We start from the raw sequence: 19,929 nt of genomic DNA, 5'->3' as shown, positions 1-19,929 counted from the left end.
GTGGGAGAGCCTAATGACGCAAAAACAAAAATTATCCAACCACACGGTCCAAACTTCACATTCCATCCAAAAAAGCCAATAAACTTTTAGTAATGTCTACCAAAAGCACTGTATATTTGGCACAATGCCTACGAAGAGCAGCCTTTTCCATTAGGCCTATACAAGTAAACACAAAACTAAGAAAAAAGATTGAAGAATACTAGCTTTAACGTTTTATCGTTAAAGTGGATAAGGAAGCTTAGCAGTTACGAAATTGAAAACGATATCAAAAAAACTTTTGGCGTCATTTCGGCAATCATGCGCCGCCAAGCAAGCGTGCGCATGGCTTTAAATACGTGCTGCACCATCTCTTGGTCTACATGGATTCAAGTCAAACCCTCAGAAGGGCGGATTACAGCCTAGAGAAGCACTGAGCAGTGACATTGATAATAAAAAGCCATCATGAGGTTTCTGATTCTTTTACTGAGTTTAGCATGGTTGACACATTGTACTGCAGGTAAGCTTCGCTAATTGCGTTCGTGTGTATTGCTGCGCGGTAAAGTGATTATTTTAGTGCAATGTTAAAATTGACGCTAAACCGTAAAGTTTGACGAAAAAACAATAAGTGTGTTATGTTCTTTCTTTCCGATCTTTTTTTGATCGACATTACACACCGAATTGTAACTTTAAAGAGTATTGGAAAAATACAATCACATTGCAGTTATCTAATTTTGAGCATATTCTTTTTCTACGAAACTTATTTACTACGTCTGTTAAAGTTTGAACCAAAAACAAACTGTTTTAACTACATGTATATACTTACTAATCTTATTTAAGTTTATACGTACTTGAATACGTACAAGTCTTATTCAAGTTATTTGCAGGTATCAATTGCTTCGTTTGCGAAAATCAGCCAACCAACAGACACTGTATTATTTTTGGAAGGATAAAGAAATGCGCTCAAAACGAGGTATGTGCCGTGTTTGTAACATAACTGTGTTCATTTTATTAAAAACCACATAATATAATAAAGGGAAGAAAATCTATGATAAATTTATATGTTTTTTTAACCACGTCGGAACAAACTTTAACGATAAACCATCTTTAGGCAGACAGCAACTGTTATTAAAACATTCTGGCAATGTTTGTTACCCAAATTTATACCTGGCACATGTACGCCACGAATTGGTGTAGTATTGTAATGACTAACGCGAAACCGCCTACTCGTGCAAGACATCCACAACATACACTTGCTTGGTGGCAACACGATTTAATTATGTCAAGCAAGTCACATCATAGCCCAAGAAGTATAGAAGACGCATTACGAAGTTAGGTGAATATTTACAATTCCCGAAACTGCGTAGCGAATTTGGGAATACAAATCTATTATTGGAACGCTATGTACGCATCCAATTATAAGTTTAATGATGAAAATAACAGCAAAAAGTGAAACGTTTGAACAATAAAGCATGTCGTTTTTACGTCTATTTGGGCCGTTATTTTCATCAAAAAATCTACTATCATTCTAACAAAGAAATCTGAAAAATTAATTGCAAAAACGTGCGCTGGAACATACCTATTTTCCATGCCGTTAAATGACAATTAAAACTGTGCGTCATTAACTAGTTTTGACTTTTGCAGGAAGCTTGCCAAAACGAAGTGAGAAGAAGCGGTTATCGACGATTTATCACCAAAACGTGCAAGCAAGCAAACGCATGCGGAAACAACTTTTTTCAAGTACATGCCATAATAAAAGCAAATATCAGCTTATTTAATTTACCTCGAAAGACAATAAACGCCCATGAGCATCTGTTTTGTTAATTTGTTACAGTTTCCTTGGGCGAAAGGTCTAAGCCCTCTTTATTAGTTTCAGCGGATTTTTTTCAAAAATCAGAAAAAAAATAACCTTATGACCTGTACCAATCCAACAAACCGATTGAAAGTTTTAGTTTAACAAAAACACTTAGTTTGCGGTTGATAGGTTGACGGGCTGCACGTTCACCAGAATCGCTAGAAATTATTTTCTGCCGAGCAGAATTAAATCGAATGTTAAAATGTCAGTTTGAGTGTTACACAACCTCAAACTTTACACACTGACAATGCAGGCTTAGCATCAAAACAACAAAGCGATTTTATGCCAATGTAATGTTTGAAATGTGCGCTTCATGTTTTTCATTCATATAAACACTAAACATTGGCGTTTAATTAGTGCAGAACCAAGTGGGTTCGTTGTAAATTGGAATTTCTAGCCCTGGGCATCACCTGTGGTATGAATAATACCGTTGGCATGCAACGTTTTTAAGATTTCATACTAATCATACATCTCAAACTACAATCGAGAGATTTATTACAAGTTACGCCTTTTTTCAACATAGAATCCAAGACCGGCGTGGTTTCCATCCCAATGCAACACACGAGCCCCAAGTTCAGTTTGTAGATGTTGCTGTTTGACAAGCTTCTGTAACGGACCAGCGGTGTCATGTCGAGGTACCTACTGTTAAGCACACAAAACCTATATCGTATGTCCATAGGTCTTCATACATTGCCGATGGCGTTGGCAGGCATTTTGATTTCATCTCATAGTATCAATTGATGGACAGGGTACAAACCACAACATGAAACCTGCAAAATGTTACAATTTCTTGATGGTTTGCAGGGCCGGTTGTGCTGCAATGTCCCTACCTTCATCAACCCAAGAACGGCGAACGAACGTGTGACTTTAGAAGAACGACCACCGAAGTTGGAGCGCAATGTTACTACCAATGCGATGAAGGTAAGAAAACATAAGCCCAAGTAGTGTTCAATGACAAATGTTTAGAAGAATTATGTTAATGTCCATGTCCCACAATGGAAAGAATTTCTTTTGTATCAAGACATATAAAAACGCACCCTATTCCTACCCAAATTGCATGGCAAATAAGAGGTACATTACAACTAAACGAACATTCAGTGTTATTTACCCTGATGAAGGCGACCTGTAAAGGACGTCAAAATGTTGGTACAAAAATACAATTACCAAATAGGCTCTATAAAGTAGATATCATGCCTGGCAGCAACAGCTTACATATTCATTTTCTTGTCAAACATTAAGGATACGATATGGCTGGTCCCGAGATGGTTACGTGTCAGAAAAGAGGGAACTTGGCTGACTGGAACGGTGACATTCCAAGATGTTTACGTTAGTACAAAGCACACTTAATAACACGAATTCTACTGTAAATCAAACCATTTTACTTTTTTCTGGTAGCTAAGCTTTGTGACGCCGTGCCAAGCATTAATCTTGGAGAATTTGAATGCACCGATGAGTTCTACCTTGGGTCGAAATGCAATTTCCACTGTCTACAAGAGGAATACGAGATTTATCCGCGTCAAAGCGACACCCTTACGTGCGAAAGACAACAAGATCCCCTACCGAAGTGGGATAAGCCAAAACCGTGCTGCGCGAGTAAGTCCTTCTGTATGCCGCATGTACTATATTGATTTTTGTAACTAGCAGGACGTTTTGAACGCATTTAAAGCAAATTTCAGACCGTGATCTTGCTTACGCAGGGTCGTGTCCACCGCATGCGCTTATGGATGCTTGCATTATATTGGATTCATCATTGTCAGTAAGAAGATCTAACTGGCCAATTATGATCAATTTTGCCCAAAGCATCATCAAGTAAGCAAATGTTCACACTGTACCTTAGCTCACATCATACTTATAACTTATAAGGCAACTGAAAACTTTGCGCTTATGCGTGTCCCCCGAAATGTACCTTTTTAAATGACCATATATATATACAAAAACAACAACAGGCAAAAAGGTTCAAACTGTACAGGATTGCAAATAACTTCGCTTCCTTGAAATTATTTCCATAAAAATCATGAAAAAACACACCCCTTCGCTGACATCTAGACGTTAGAGCTACCCCACTTACAAGTTCCAACAACAACATTTTAGTGTTCGAGTTATATGTTCTTTCACCAAACAAAATATTGCAGGACATTCGAAGTATCACCCGATGCGACACAATTTGCAGTGTTTAGTTTCGGTCTGCGGCCAAACAAGAGATCCCAAATCCTTCTCAACGATTACTCGGAAGACGGCGAAGGCCTTTTGGAAGCGGTCGGAAAAATGAATTACAGGCCTTCATGTAAGTTCCGAAAACGACAAAAAATACGTAATAGCTCTATAGGTTCCTGGTAAGCACAATTTGCAAGCATCACGAGGGGATTTAACTGTTGGAAACCGTGTATTTGCAGCCACCTATACGGGACGGGCGTTACGTCATGCCCGAGATGTGGTATTTAACGAAACGACGGGCGACAGACTTCATGCGAAAAACGTGATTATTATTATTACTGATGGACAAACATCAGAGAAAGACCCCGTAGAGTTCGATTCTGTGGACCTAAGGAAGCGTGGAGTCTTGGTAAGCAACGAGATCACTTTGTTGAATCAAAATTTAAATTCAAAGTTTTCAACAACAAAATTAAAATTTTTGTTCCATAAAAATAATGAGAATAAAAGCAAATAAATTTTTTGGAAAAAAAAACTATTTCCACAATACGTGAAAGTTTCAAATTCATATCAACCACGAAAACCTTAGCACATATGGAACAAAAAATCTTATATCTTTGTTCTCCGTTATAGCGTCTTGACAAAAACTATTGACTGTTTCTAAACATTGAGCTCATTTAAACGGGGCGATTCAAAATTTGACTCTTGGCCATGAAATCGAGGTTTCACCACACACACACACATGTTTAAGTGTGTGGCAATGCATTTTTACAGCCATTAGGTGACCAGTACGGTGTAATTGTGTATGTGTGCAGATGTTTGGCATTGGAGTAATGCCGCCAAGCGGTAAACTTGGAGTTGACGAATTGGACGACGGGCTGAGAGAAATCGTTGGGGATCGCAGCAATTATTTCATTGCAAACGAGGGATTCGAAGGACTAAACGATATGCTTTCGGCTAGAATTAGCGAACAAATCTGTATTAACCGATGCAACCTATGAGTCAGCAGTGTTTACTGCCGTTGAAGAACGACTAGAGACGCGATGTGTTCCCCATAGCAAAGTGTTATTTTTATGTTTTTGCTGTACAGTACTGTGTTTATTTTCCCGACAAACCGACTCGCTGGGCATAAAAATGGAAGTTTCAGTTAATACTGACATGTCAGAGATACATTGCCTGATCACAAACATAATTAAAATGATTTTCCAACTTTCGACTGGAAATACTCGTTTAGAAACGAATCGCACAGTTTTGAATCCAAAGTTCGCCAAATGCTGGTCCATTAAGAACTTGCACGCAACTGGAAATAGTTTGGCAAGACATTATCAAACGTGACCACCACAGACAAATCACGATTAACATGATCAAACAAGTTTCTAAATATACAGAACAAAATGCCAATACTATCGCTGAAGGACATATAGGCGACAGCGATACATTCAACACCGTACAGACCCTTATATAATATACTGCAACTTCAAGTTAACCATTTTTACCTTTGAATTTCTTTTGAAGTGGAGTTGTTTCTTCCAGGCCACTCGTAAGGAAAGCAATATTACACATTGAATTACTTGTCCTACAATGCTGAAAACTTTGCCTAAATTGCTGATTTTGTAGTTCGAAAACAACTAAAAAAATTACAACATTCAGCCTTTGCAACTGTACACTTTGAAGCAAACAAACGATGCTTGACATTCTGGAAGTTTCTTTTATGACGTCATACTTTTTGAAACCGCATTGAAGGATTTGTACTACTTGAGGACTACAGACAACATACCGCTCCAAAAGCAGTCCAGTTTGGAATGAAACTTAAGCAAAAACCAACATGGTAAATAAGTGGACTGAATTTTGTAAGTGTAACAGCGTTGACAAGAGATCAAATTCATTCATTTTTATTCGTTTACGGGTGCCAAAACCAAGATACAAATGCTTACACCCCGAACAATTCAAAACTGTAGCATCAGCACTTCAGGCATCCCCGCTATAGTCTTATTGTTGGTAAAAATACAATATCTTTGCAAAAAACTTTGCACCTTAGGCGCAGTGGTTTTCGTAGTAGAATGCCTTACCTGCAGACAGTGCACACTGTTTCGACCTATAAGGTCTCATCAGTGCAGCTGGTGACGAGAGATCGGCCGCATTGGCTAGTGTAGCCATTCAACGGCACTCCAGTTTGTTGGGAGCACAGGGTACAACCCCATGCATCACCTAGTCTGTGCGATGCCACAACTGGACATACAGCACAGATGAAACTGGCTCACAATGGCCAACTGCAGCTTATCATTTATTGGCTCTATATGCTTTTACATTGATACTGTGACACTGAGCCGACTTCACTGTGGTTCCCAAGCAGTTGTTTGGCCATTGTGAGCCAGTTTCATCTGTGCTGTATGTCCAGTTGTGGCATCGCACAGACTAGGTGATGCATGGGGTTGTACCCTGTGCTCCCAACAAACTGGAGTGCCGTTGAATGGCTACACTAGCCAATGCGGCCGATCTCTCGTCACCAGCTGCACTGATGAGACCTTATAGGTCGAAACAGTGTGCACTGTCTGCAGCTTATCATTTATTGGCTCTATATGCTTTTACAATGCCTTACCTAGTTTGCAGCTTTAGTTTATTTTAGGCTATGCTAAACAATGAGTCAAACGTTCTTAAAACGTAAAGCTGTTCAAGAAAAATTGTTAAAATGTATTTGGCCGAAATGCACCTAGATTCAGACAATACAAAAGTATACCAGGCCAAATTCCTTTTCAGCGTCCAATAGTTTTGTTTATAAAGTAGTCAACTCCAGTATATTACTACACAATGTTCAGTCGAAATTGGTGCAGCACCGAGGACTTAATTTGCTGTAAATAGAACCAAAACACAACGTTGCCAAGAACCGATCGAGTACGGAATCGACTCCGCTAATTTCTGAATCATAGGAAATTTCCATGTGTAAAGTATGTATTGCACGATATATAGAATAGCATCGCATGACACGAAACAACAACTAATCATTAGGCGCGTAGCGAGAATCAGAGCATGGGAAACACACACAATCAGGATTCTTTGCTTTGTAATAGAATCCTGCACCAGCCATTTTTCAGCTAAGGAAAACAGATAAAGCTTTTATTCAATAAATCGGTTAAACCGACTGAAAATAGAAGTTGATATATTTGAGCTTGGAACACTGCTGATAGTAGACTTCGCTGCGGCTTTGTAAAGTCCACTTGATTTTCTGGTTGGTGTCTTACTACTCCATTCGCCCTCACAAACTTCAGTGCAAAGCTGGAAACGTGGACAAAACGTTAAGTGAGATATGTATGGATTGCAAAGCTCTTGTGGTTCAAACCATGTCACTATGGTTTCATCTTGAATATTACAAGCAATTTAAAACTGTACAAAAGTTGAATGATGCAAAAATACCTGTACAAACTGGCACTTTTCTAGACATCCTAAAACAATAGCCGCTATCATAGACTTTGCCGGCCAGAAAATTATCATGTTTTAAAATTTGAACCTAGAGCAGTGCTCTTCAACCGGGGTTCCGCGGAGTAGCAATTCGCAATTCAAACATGAATGATTCATAATGTCATTGTTGTGAACAGCAATGCTCGCCCGTACGATCTAGTTCAGTGATTTTCAACCGGTGTTCCGCGGAACACTGGTGTTCCGTGAAAGATCGTCAGGTGTTCCGCGAGAAATTTGCTGGTTTGAATATAGGATTCTAATGTTTTAGACTTCTATGGTTTGAATTGTGTTGTTAAACACCGGTCGAAAATCACTGGTTTAATACAATAGGCGGAAATAGGTTTTCCTTTATGAAAATAATTATCCGCCATCCCCGATTGGAATGTTCTGTAGTGATTGGCTTCATTTACTGTTGTGTAATATTAAGACTCATAATGAAATAGCTGAATCGCGGGTAAATTGCTGACGGTTGGTGCAATTTAGCTTTGAGTGTTGTTTAAAAATAATATAATATTTAAACGCTGTCTCAGTCGACACGAGATTCAACAAATTTTCTGACGTTCAGCATAATTGCTTGCGAGGAAAACGATGAATCACGGAACAGTCAGTACTAGGCGAATATTGTATTTAGTAGGTACAATGTTAGTTTCAATGATACGATTTAGTAAAACTTCCCCCAACTTTAATAGCGCTATATGAGCATTTTCATCCGTTTTAGTGATTACGTGATGTGCGTTTTAGCGTTTTAGTGTCACCCTGAGCCTATAGTTTTTTCATTGCATCAAAATTTCGTTTGGTGTTCCGCAAACATATTTTAATGTAAGTTATAAAGTGTTCCGTGGCTCAAAAAGGTTGAAAAACACTGATCTAGTTAACCTTGGTTACACCATTGATCAATTGTGACGTATTAAACACAGTCTTGTGCATGTTTTTTCTATGATACTTGTATTACATTAAAATTATTTTATGGGAGTTCCGCAAAGTTTGACAAAACACCATGAGGGTTCCGTGCCACTAAAAAGGTTGAAGAGCACTGACCTAGAGCCATAACATTTTCGTTCCTTCAAAAACTGGTATATACTGCTTTAAAAAAAGTATAGTTTTGTATAATAGGATCAAACTAAAGCAAAACCAATGGATCAGAAATTTGTTTCAACTAATCTGATTCATGCCAATCATCGAAGTCACAGGCAAAATGATGAGGAAGCACATTCACAAGCAAACCCCAAGACTAAAAAAATAGGTTTGAAACCTAAACCGAACAACTTCATAGAAGAAAAAAGGTAAATTACAATATTCTAATCTGAGAAAATCTATGTGAAATGTTACACCTTAATAAATAGTACCTGGTTAAATAAATCTAAAGAAAAAAATCTGTTCAAATATGCACAAGAATTGCTTAAACTAAAAGTATTTAAAACATAGAAATCATTAAAAAATGCCTTACGCGAATCGTTATGACTTATTTGCTGAAGAATCCGGTGGCAGGTGCCGAATCAACGTCGATAAACAACCTCACTTCAGGTTCGCTATCATCAGTCAACGAATCGCGGCTGTCCATCTTAAGTTCCTCGGCCAGCTATTGGTCGAGATAGGGGGCGTGGCAGGCAAGCAGGCGACGCGATTGGTTGACGTGCAAACGCAGGCAATCGAAACAAAAAAAGTAAAAACGTAAACCCTTGAAACGAAAAATGTCCGGGGAAATTCCCACATGCCAAACTCACACGTCACAATCACATGCACTGTGTGACGTAACAAGCGCAGTTGATACGTCACTATGGCCCATACCTCTTTTGCATCGGAAGCCGAAAAGTCCCCTCTGATTGCTAGAAGAGCTGTAAGCTGCTCTACAGTGGCATCATTGTATTTGTTGACAAGGCCCTGGAAGGATTTTTTTTCAATTCCACAGAACTTTAAACACGGATCTGCTCATATGTTTAATGAGGAAAAACGGCCGAAATAGACTTAAAAAGCGATGGTGGCATTGGCAAAAGGCCTTTTTCTTGAACACTCTAATTTATGATCAAACCTTTTAAACATATTTTTTTCGTTTAAACGCCTTTGGAAGGTTTAAAAGATTCAAATTCGTCGCATCGCTGAGCAACTTTACCCCTGGTTAAATACCTGTGTGTTAGGTCTAACTATTGAACAAATTGCTTCGACTTACCGACAATTCTAAAGACATCATGCTTTTATCTTGGAGTTTTATTACTTCAGCAATCGGAATCAGTGCTTCACAAGGCGATGGGCCCTGAAATACATGTCCTGATGTTGTAAGTAGGAATCATATACTATGGTACTTTCAATCTCACAAACTCGAATCGTGAAGTAGAAAAAAAATGGATGATAGAGTGAAAAACAAAACAAGCCTTTTTCAGGTGTACTGCAGCATAAACTTCTATTTGTAATAAGTACAGAATATTAGACAAAATGCTTTTCAACAGGAAAATGACCCAGCAATAATATTAGCGAATCTCTATTTGAAAAGCTAAAATCTATTTCTTTCTACTCCTTGATTAATTTAGGGCAGTGCTATTAAACCTTGTTTTGTCCACGCCACACATATTTGACCAAAAATCCTAATGCCCCTATGCGGGAAAATATGGTTGAACCTTTTCAAAAATCAAGTATTTTTGTTTAAACCAGCTGCCAAATACGTAACATCAATAAAAGAGAAAAAAAATAAACAAAACAGTTTTGGAAAATATCTTGATTAGGTCCTAAAACCAAATTCCACCCCCTCTGTGGGGCGTATGCAGTGACTTAGGGCATGAATTTTTATGACATTTTCACAACAGAGTTTAACTTACCACAGGCTGGTGAAGTTTTTTGAACAGGGAGGACAAAAGTTGTTGCTCTTGCAGTAGCTTTTCACCGGCCTTTGCCCGTTCTGATTGGTTGTTCATCTTAATCCGTCTGTGAGGTACAAAAACGCGTTGTTTTTCTAATTCTTGTTATTTGCTACATGACATTCACATTTAATTGAATTTGACTATAAAATTCTTTTTTTTTCTTTTTCAAGCACAAACCAGAACTTGAGGCCTGGTTTTTATGCGGTGTGCTGTGTTTCACGCACTATTGATGTTTAGATAGTATGGGCTTTTTATACATTATAAACCTGCAGGGGTCCGTGAGAATAAAAATTTAAATTTGCAAGCTCTAACTCTGGATACCTATCTATGTGTGACAATTTGAAAACAATTTGCTTGACAAAACGTTGGAAACAGCATAGCCTAACCTAAAATAATATCTATGGGTGATAATTGAGTGAAATAATACATCATATGCATTTGGGTAAAATAATGGGCAAATTTACTGCCGCCATATCTCATGTCAGTTTTAATTGAACTTCAACAGATGGCGCAAAAAGCACGAATAACCATTTAAAACGGCATATCTCTAAAATGCTAAATGTTAGGGATATTTGGGACCTATCATTACAAATTTGATACAACAAACTTGAAACTTACTACCTAATCTAATATTTTTGAAAACTTGCTTCCTAATCCAAATCCACTTTAGATAAATATTTTAGTTTTTTGCGCCACCTATCGAAATTCAGTTAAATACTGTGGTGACGAGAGTTATGGTGTTATTAGTAGTTATATATTCGGCGGTCATTTTTGCTTGTAGCACAATGCGGCATAAAATGAATACACCACAACTGGCATAATTTCGTGTAATACACAAACCTTCCAAGCACAGCCCTCAAATATTCCACAACCACTCGGCGTTCAGCTTCTCGCATGATCCAAGCGAAATACCGGGGCCTTAAATGGACGTAGTCGGTGTAATAATCCTCGATTGTGACGCAAATCGTGTCGACAGCAGATCTGTCCGTCAGCCACGAGCGTGTAAATAGGGATGTACAATGAGTCTAAAAACAGATTTTAAGCTTGAATTAAAGCTCAAGACCAACAGACAAACTAATAATATTGAAAAGGTATTAAGTAACAGCTTTAAACCAACCTTGGTCCTAATAATGTGGCCGAATGCAGAATAGGGGTAGTCAAATTTCTTTTCACAGCAGGCAGGATAACTTTACAAAAAAATGCTGGACCCCGCGAAGCAATTTTTGCTTTATTTTACGTTTTATTAAAGCAAATTCAAGCAATACTGTAAGGGCACGATAAACTGCGTTAATCGGGCGTTGTTTAAGGACTCCAGTACGAGACTACATAAGATGATACAAAATGAAACCCAGAGCTACCTTTAAATCAAGAAATACTTCATCTAGCAAGTAACCACACGAAGCTTGCGCTACTTGGTCCATTTCACGACGGAATCTACATCATAAAGTAAAATTCACGTGTTTGTTAGGCTAGGGAACGTTAGTTAAAAAAGCTTTTTTCTTTTTTTTCTTTAACTTTTATACAGATAGCTTTTGACAGAATAGAAAGAAAGTGATTTTAGGTACGAAAGTTACGGTTTCAAAGATTCTAATAAGAAATACACAAGCCAATACTTCGTTGTAAAAACTTTCAAATCGTTCTTAGAGCATTGAAAAAGAGAAAGGAAGTGGATTGATAAAAAACTTTGTGTATGGTCTTGCCCTCATTGGTATTAATTTTAACGTGTTTATTTGCTTACTGAGCTAGTGGATCATCTTTTTCATCATTGACAAACGGGTTGTCGTTTTCAATTTCATTAAATTCTCGGTCCATCTGAAGTAACTCCAGTTCTGAACTAAGATTTTCAGTTTGTACCTTTTCCCCGTTCATTTCACGCTAAAAAACGACGGTCCCAAGGTTAACAAACGCAACACACAGTTTCCAAAATATAGCTTTACCTGCAGTTTGACAGCAAACTCAGTAAACGCTTCACAGTTATTGGTGACAGCCACCATGTAAAGTGGATAGAAGATGGGTAGTTCCCTATCTTGAAAATGTTCTTCCTTGTACGACACAATCGCCTCTGTGATAAAATATGAAACTGTTACACTGGCACTATATAGGGCTGTAAAGTCAGAATCATTTCTTTTTATATTGTGAAGTCAGAGTCGTGATTTAGGGATTTAGGGGGAGTATTAACTTTTGGCCAATTCGTTGAAAAGCATCAGGCTTTGTTTTTGTAAGGAGTCGGAAAATTTGTTGGATAATTTTTAACCAACCCTGAGTGTCACAAATGTATGTCAAACATTTCAGGTTATGCATGGTTTAAAAGCCACATATATCATGAAAACAGATCTTACGTACCTGCATACAAACGAACAAACTTGTTCATCTCGTTTATACACACGTCGAACACCCTGCGTTTCAAGTCATCAGAGATAGTCTGCGCCACCTAAAAAGCACGAAATTTATCGCTTTTAAACAATGAAGTCTACAAGAAGATTGGCCTTCTCCATGCCGCCTTTTCCAAAAGCGCCATAACCTCATAATTGCATTTTCTCATAATTTTCTATATTTCAAGTAAATATATGTATGTATTCCGCATTATATCAAAATCTAGCTTTAAGAAGTTTTTTGTGTCACACAGGATTTTAAAGCTGTAACTCATGGGCCATTGCATTAAAAAGTGCTGAACATTTTCTTAAACTTCAAACAAAGATATACTTTATAAATGCATTGATGTTATAGAGGCCTATTTTTTAATAGCCATAATAAGAATGAAGCTATCTTATGTTCACAGCACAAATTTTCATAACTAGAACCAACCCTTTATATTTTATCGTATATGTAATAAAAAGATGCAAACAATCCAAATTTACTGCAAAAAAGAAACAGCTTTATAAGTACCCACTATTAAAAGCATCTCAAAAACAATACAAAAAAGTCAATACTCAAATATGTCTCATACATATACAAACCTGTATTGTCTGTTGGATCATTTGGAACAATATAACTGGTAGTGATGTGCGATAATATCCATCGGCATCCGTCTCCGGCTCTTCTTCTCTCCTCCAGTCCGCAGAATCTTGCTGCAGGGATTTTTGTGTCCACGTCAACATGTTATCCTGAGTTGTGACGAAATAACTAAAAGAAATACATGTTTGGTTATGGGTCCGATACTGTTCAGAAAACTCTTAGGTTAAAAAACATGCAAAATGTTTCAAAAAGCATTTATTGTGCATGTAACTTGGCAACAACTTGCTTTAAGTCACTGATTTTCAAACTGCGGTACGCCAAAGGCCTTCTCAATGATTTTCAATTTGCAAACCTACATTAGTTGACAACAGTTTATTCAAATACTAATGGTATGCACACAAATTGTCTAAACAGGTGGTACAGAAACACTGTAGGAAACCTCGAATTGTTATGCAAGTACAAAAAGTATGGGAGTCAATACTTTGAGTAAAAACTGTTAAAAAGTGAATCAATGCACTATGAAATGAACCACCATTACTGAAGCATACTACAAATGCAATCTATTATTATCCGGGCTTGTCTATCCTATGAGATGATAAATTGCGATTAAATAAGAAGTTCTACCTTCTGATCAGATCCTCGCTGACTGAATCATCAAGCAAAGCTGGAAGTTTGTTTGTGTCAATGTGTGAAGACAGCTCTGCATGGCCCATAAGTTCGCTGCCTGAAAGAGAAAAATACACTAAATACACAACACTTTACACTAAATACAAAAAAAATACATTGCTTTAATAGCCTCTACTAGTTAATTGATAAATTACAAAACAAAAACCAATCAACAAAATAAACGTGTGTGATCTGTAGTGGTAGGTACTAGTCATGCTAAATAGCTGTACTAAAGTAAAGGATAACTGGATTTAACTTTCATAAATATGAAACAATACCACCTTATCATTTTGGTTACCTGTATAGTGATTAAGCCATGTTAGCAAGGATATAATTTCATTTCCAATTAATCCCTCCTGTATGATTTGGTGAAGCTACAATGCAAAACTCTGGTCAATGTTTTAAAATCAACACTTTAGCATGCATAAAAACCAGCTGTTTTTTGTCTCTAAACTTTGCATTACCCACTGAAAGGAATAAACCAGAAAAAAACATCGTCAAAAATAATATATTTTAAAATATTGTTGTTTTGTGAAGACAGTGGCAGTGGGTTTCAACACCAGTTTGTGTGAAAGCTTTGATCGATTTTGCTAATAATCCAAACAAGTCTTAACCCTTTGACCACAATCTAATCTCTGCATAGATTTTTATAAAATACTTGTTTAGATTATAATTATGTAAAAATATGGCATTTTTCCTTAGTAGAGGGCTTTTTTAACAAGCAACTAAGCAAGAACTATAATTTTACAATAGTTTTTGTTTGTGCAATTAAGCAGATTATATGATCAACCAGAGAATTTTCTTTAAAAGTGGCTCAGGGTATAAATTTATCATCCATATGAAATTAAACAAATTCGTCTGTATTATGTACTTGTTTGACATAGCATAACCACACGATGGTACTTACATGGTTGGCCAACGATAGATGATACCAATGCAAAAATTGCTCAAAAATGTTGTAAGCAGGAGGAAAGCATGGAATACAGAGGAATCTTGCCAATCTTAAATCCTCAAGAATGTTTCTTCTTAAGATCTCAAGATGTTTTACCAACCACATTTTGTCTGCTTCACGGTCATCATAAACATCACTATCGATTCTGCAATTGTTAAAAAAATGTGGTTACGCTTAGTCGTTTCTTTTGGTATTGTACGTCATAACTAAAGCAGTTTTGAAGAACTTAAAAATTAAAAGACTTTTTATTAACCTATGAAACTAGGATTTTAAAACTTATACTTCTTGTGTCCAGAAGTTTTACTTAAAACCAGACCGCAATAACTTCAAAAAAAACTTGATTTTAATGACTTTACTTGCCCTACTCATAACTAATCTGGCTTTAAAGTCTTTTCAGTCAATGTGAAAGAACTTTTTTGTTAAAACAGTTTGTACCATCTGCGCTTTTGATTGGGTATTTTATTGACATACCAGATCGTTCTAGTGTTATGTATAAAATTATGTCCTTAAAAACTTTTTATGCCCTAAGTGTTCAGCATAATTTAGTGTGATGCAAGAATAAAAAGTTTCGAACCACTGACAAAACAGTGTTCTATGCTTACCTATTGTCTACTGCTTGTCGAATGGTCTCCATTGCTTTTTCCCTCCAGCGCTTGGGTCTTCCTGGTGGCAGAAATCCTGATGCTCTTTCTTGTTCTTGCATTTTTGTGTCAGCTCTGTGATAAAAACCACCTGTTTTTATCTAAGACACATGAATTTGTGCATAAAAAATTGAATATGAATAAAAATTTGAGGTAGGGTAGTCAGAATAGGTAAACCATGTGTTGAGCACTACTAACATACTTATTCAGGCACATAACTTGTACTTGGATGAAATATAGTTTAGAAACATTTTGCAATTACCAATTGTAGCAAAAATCCTCTCACTGTCAATTTACAGCAGGGGTGGGCAACCTTTTTTACTGTAGGGCCAATTATAAATGTCAAAATTGGATCGCGGGCCGCACATTGTTTCTTACCAAATATGCTTAACTACAAGTATAATTCGTATTTGATTCTAACCACTTTTTGCCAGATCGCAGAAAACTTGCATCAGGCGCATTAATCAGCTCGAAAATATGTAATAATTGGACTCGTTTGCCAGTACTTTTGAAATCCAAGCGTCTCTGCGGGCCGCACAACCTTTAAAGAAGGGCCGCAGGTTGCCCACCCCTGATTTACAGCAATTTTAAGCTGTGCAATAGCTTGGCACAAAACACTGTTCTTTTGTAAAAAATTTATGCATTTAAATCAGTACACACGAGGGGATTAGTATTGTGGGAAAATAAAAAGTTACATGTGTTCAGTTTGAAAAATCCTTTCATAAACAAGGTAACAAATTCATACAAACCTGTGTTCTCTTTCCACAATTCTTAGCACTGTCACAATTTTTGATGAATCCTTTTTCACAAGATACATTGTCTTTGCAATAACTTTGAACAAAGCTTCTCCAAGTTCATCCTAAGAATAATAGCAGCAGAATAATATTTATTAAATACTACACATGCGCTTTACTAGCTATGTGCTAAAATCAACATTATCCAAATCGATTAATATTATACAATATGGTTGGGTTGTGAGTAAAAATGATGCACAGTTTAAAAAATGTGACTGTTTTTGATAACACAAATTCTATTAGGTAAAAACCATAACCAGAAACTTACAGAAAGTTTTTCTGCTTCTGCAAAGAATGACTGAAGTTGTTTAATGTCCTGGTCACTGTGATTTTCCAACTTGTATTGTTCATATAAAAGATCATCTCTGGACGTTTCCAAGTCTGTTAAAACCTTGTGTGCCTGAAATACCCATTCAAACAGTGCATCAGTGTAGGGCAGAAAACAAAACTTTAACAGTAAAACTCATTTATATGACAATCAACTGGACAAGTTTACACAACTAGCATAAACCAAACACAAAAACTAACCAGAAGCATTTAAAGACATTTTGAACAATTTAAAAGCATATAATAAGTATTTATATCCTTTCATTAAGTTTTTTAATTAACTACACATGGACATCATTGGGAAAACAGCACTTGGCCCACCTCAAGTAATTGACCATCGGCCAACATCTGCCTCGCTTTGGCTACCTCTTCTGGGACACTGAATATGTGCTTTAGATTTTCCATTGCAGCTACAAGTTGACGATGCTGTGAACTGATGTCCTTGATATCCCTGTAAAAGTGTAAATGAAAGAAAGTAAGTTTGTTTGCACAAATGGTTGGAACAAGTGTAAAAAAAGGAACACTTAACAGGAATTTTGTGCAAAAAGCATTTCTAGTACAATCGCAGAAAGATTTTTTCGTAGTTATTTTAATCTACTTGCATTTAAACTATTTAGTAATAATTGAAGCCACATTTGCTCAAAAACATTAAAAAAAGACCAAAAGAAGTAATATACATGTATAAGCACCTATACCAGGCAAAAGCACAATGATTGGTTATAATATGGGACACACAATTCACCAGTAAACATGATTATTTATTCTCTTTTTATAAAACGGTGTTTTTATATGTTGAAAATTTTGCCTCATAAATAAGTTAAACAAAATAATAAAATTTATCACCAATGGTGTCTAAATGTTACACTTCCTTATGCATATACATAAAACAAATTTTCAGGCACATCACAACAAAAAAAGTTTTCCTTGCCTCATTTTGTCACTGAGTGTTCCACAACTCAAGTACATCTCATCAACATCACTCATATGTTCTTTGATCTCTTTCACTTCTTTCAGTGCATCCGTCATTTGGTGAATTCCAGTCTTTACACCATCAAGTTGGGACTGGACAGCAGCCTTCAATCTTGCTTCAACAGATGCCTAAGGTTTTTCAGTTTAATAGTTAAAAACATTTATTGTGCAGTGCACACCAATAAATTAGCAAAGTTTACCAACAACTTTTTCACACACACAAACTGAAATATAGATCAACTACTAGCAAATGTGTTTTTAATATACTGAACAAATGTTTCTTCCACCAGGTTGCATATTTAACAAATTTGTTGTGGTGCTGGACAAAATACTGTTTTTATGTCTGTTTTTAAATATAAATATATATCTATACTTGTTGTTTTAAATTTGTTAAATGTGGTTTGAATTGCAGTTTTAGGCATTGGGACAAAAAAGTAACTTAAACAAAAACTATAATAACCGGAAAAATGTACAGACCATTGCGTTGTGGTATATTTTGCACATAATAATAGTTAATTCCTGAAAGCATTTTCTAACGATTTCAAATAGTTTACCTTGTGTGCATGTTAAGTTAACATTTCATATTTTTATTTGCAAGAAATTGAATTAAAGATAAATATGATATACCAGCATATATACTTGGTCTTTTACAAGCGTAATACATTTTTACAAAGTTTTACAAAGCAGATTTTGCAAATTTAAAAAGTATGTACCGGTACCTTTTTTCTAGCAATTCGTCTTCGAAACTGTTCAACTTTGTCAAGTTGGTCTGGTCTTTGCAACATTGTTGAAACCTGCTTAATTGCCCTCTCGTGTGCTTCTATTTCTGCTTTGCTCATTCTTTGTTTCTCCATGATGCATTCACAGGTAAATGCCAAATAAAACCACAAAATACAGTTTTTTAAGTTTAGGCGTAAATCGCAATCATACGTGCTTAGTATTTACGGACTTGTACTGAAACACGCAACGGAACAATGGAAATTCGGAAAACAAAATTTTAAAGACGGAGTAGATTAACGCGAACTTTTTAAAACAAAACAGTTTCTAGAAACCTTGTGTGGACTGACTAGGCCAGCGGTTCTCAATCAGTGGGCCATGGCCCACCAGTGGGCCATAGAAGCATTTTCATTGGGCCACAGACCAATCAAATGAAAAACTTTAAAAAAAAATACTTTCATTTGTGTCAATACACTCAATTTTACAAGAATAATGTCTTGGGGAGGAATTGAGAAGGAATGTAAATTGATTTGTTATTCTATTTACAGTATAAATTTACTTTGCGTTTCCGCAACACCTTTTGTTTATGATGTAATAAACTACTTTGTGATTGCAATAAAGCCAGATAGTAGCAGCATATCCATTGTCCAATTACTCTGGTCATAACTAAAAGTGATTAAAAGAAGGGAAAGTGCTGTTTTATGATTTTTTTTGCTTTAAGTTATTTTAAACTTAACATATGTTTAAAATATGATCTGCACTTTTTTGTTCTGAACCTATTTTATAGTTGTGTTTTTCTTTCATATAAATTTACTGGGCCACAGAATTTTTGTTTCATGAAAATGGGCCTCAAAAGAAAAAAGGTTCCCCCGAACTTACAGCTTAATGGTGCTGAAAATATTTACACAAACGACCTTGTTTATTAAAAATATACTGTGAAAACAATGCGCAAACAACTGTAACATGCTATAGTCCTAACTCCTGTGTCCTAGACAAAATACACGTGCTTAATTCTGTTGGTGGTGGTAAAATATTACGTCAAAAATATTAACGAATTTGCGATTTAATGCAAACACTTACAAAAACCAGAACTGAAATTTTAGTATCAAAACTGATTATAGGCTGCTGTAGCCGAGTCTGCGTCGATGACGACTTGTAAAGGGCGGCTACAGTGTAAACTATAATGTTCATTACAAAATGTTTGGCAAGTCTAATCTTTGCATCTCAATAAAAGCTGACTGATTAACAGTTACAAAGAGTGTCTCTTCTTTCTTTGTATTCTTGAGTAGGCGAATTAACAGCAGCAAATTTCAACAATTTTACATAAAAAAAATCGCCAGAGCAACCCCTCTCTAATTCAAATAGAATGGAAAATAGCTTATTTATAGTAATGCAAAATCTTAGTCTAGCAGTAAACCCTTTTAGTAATAGAATTTATTTTATGGCAAATGTGCAATTTCATAAAGCCACAGCGCCTCATACCGAGCTGCTATGTTTTTCAGGTACGAGCGGGTGTGTTCTACTTAACTTGAACCGAAAACCACAGTATAAACAGGAGGAAGTATGTGCAATGATGAACAAACGCCTAATGTTTATGCAGAACATTATAGAAGAACGA

General features: G+C 36.3%; 1 protein-coding gene across 2 annotated transcripts; it reads right to left on the bottom strand.

Annotated features, from left to right (window-relative positions):
* Window positions 1–6,913: 6,913 nt before the first annotated feature.
* On the bottom strand, window positions 6,914–18,563 carry LOC145238558 (exocyst complex component 3-like). Of its 2 annotated transcripts, XM_080101763.1 has the most exons (20): window positions 18,314–18,563; window positions 17,554–17,723; window positions 16,947–17,076; window positions 16,567–16,698; window positions 16,254–16,363; window positions 15,466–15,579; window positions 14,819–15,008; window positions 14,210–14,285; window positions 13,870–13,969; window positions 13,248–13,413; window positions 12,634–12,721; window positions 12,228–12,352; window positions 12,029–12,165; window positions 11,649–11,724; window positions 11,131–11,315; window positions 10,249–10,354; window positions 9,606–9,689; window positions 9,227–9,319; window positions 8,886–9,017; window positions 6,914–7,255 (listed from the first exon to the last, which is right to left on the bottom strand). In XM_080101763.1, the coding sequence occupies exons 1-19, from the start codon at window positions 18,446–18,448 to the stop codon at window positions 8,901–8,903; spliced, it is 2,334 nt and encodes a 777-aa protein (XP_079957889.1). In that variant the 5' UTR covers window positions 18,449–18,563; the 3' UTR covers window positions 6,914–7,255; window positions 8,886–8,900. The 2 variants fall into 2 exon arrangements, with proteins under 2 accessions (XP_079957889.1, XP_079957888.1); XM_080101762.1 differs by lacking the exon at window positions 8,886–9,017.
* Between the last annotated feature and the right edge of the window lie 1,366 nt (window positions 18,564–19,929).

The sequence above is a fragment of the Phallusia mammillata genome, chromosome 7 (assembly GCF_965637545.1).
Source record: "Phallusia mammillata chromosome 7, kaPhaMamm4.hap1.1, whole genome shotgun sequence".
Taxonomy (NCBI): Eukaryota; Metazoa; Chordata; class Ascidiacea; order Phlebobranchia; family Ascidiidae; genus Phallusia; species Phallusia mammillata.
This window is presented reverse-complemented; position numbering and strand designations above follow the sequence as displayed.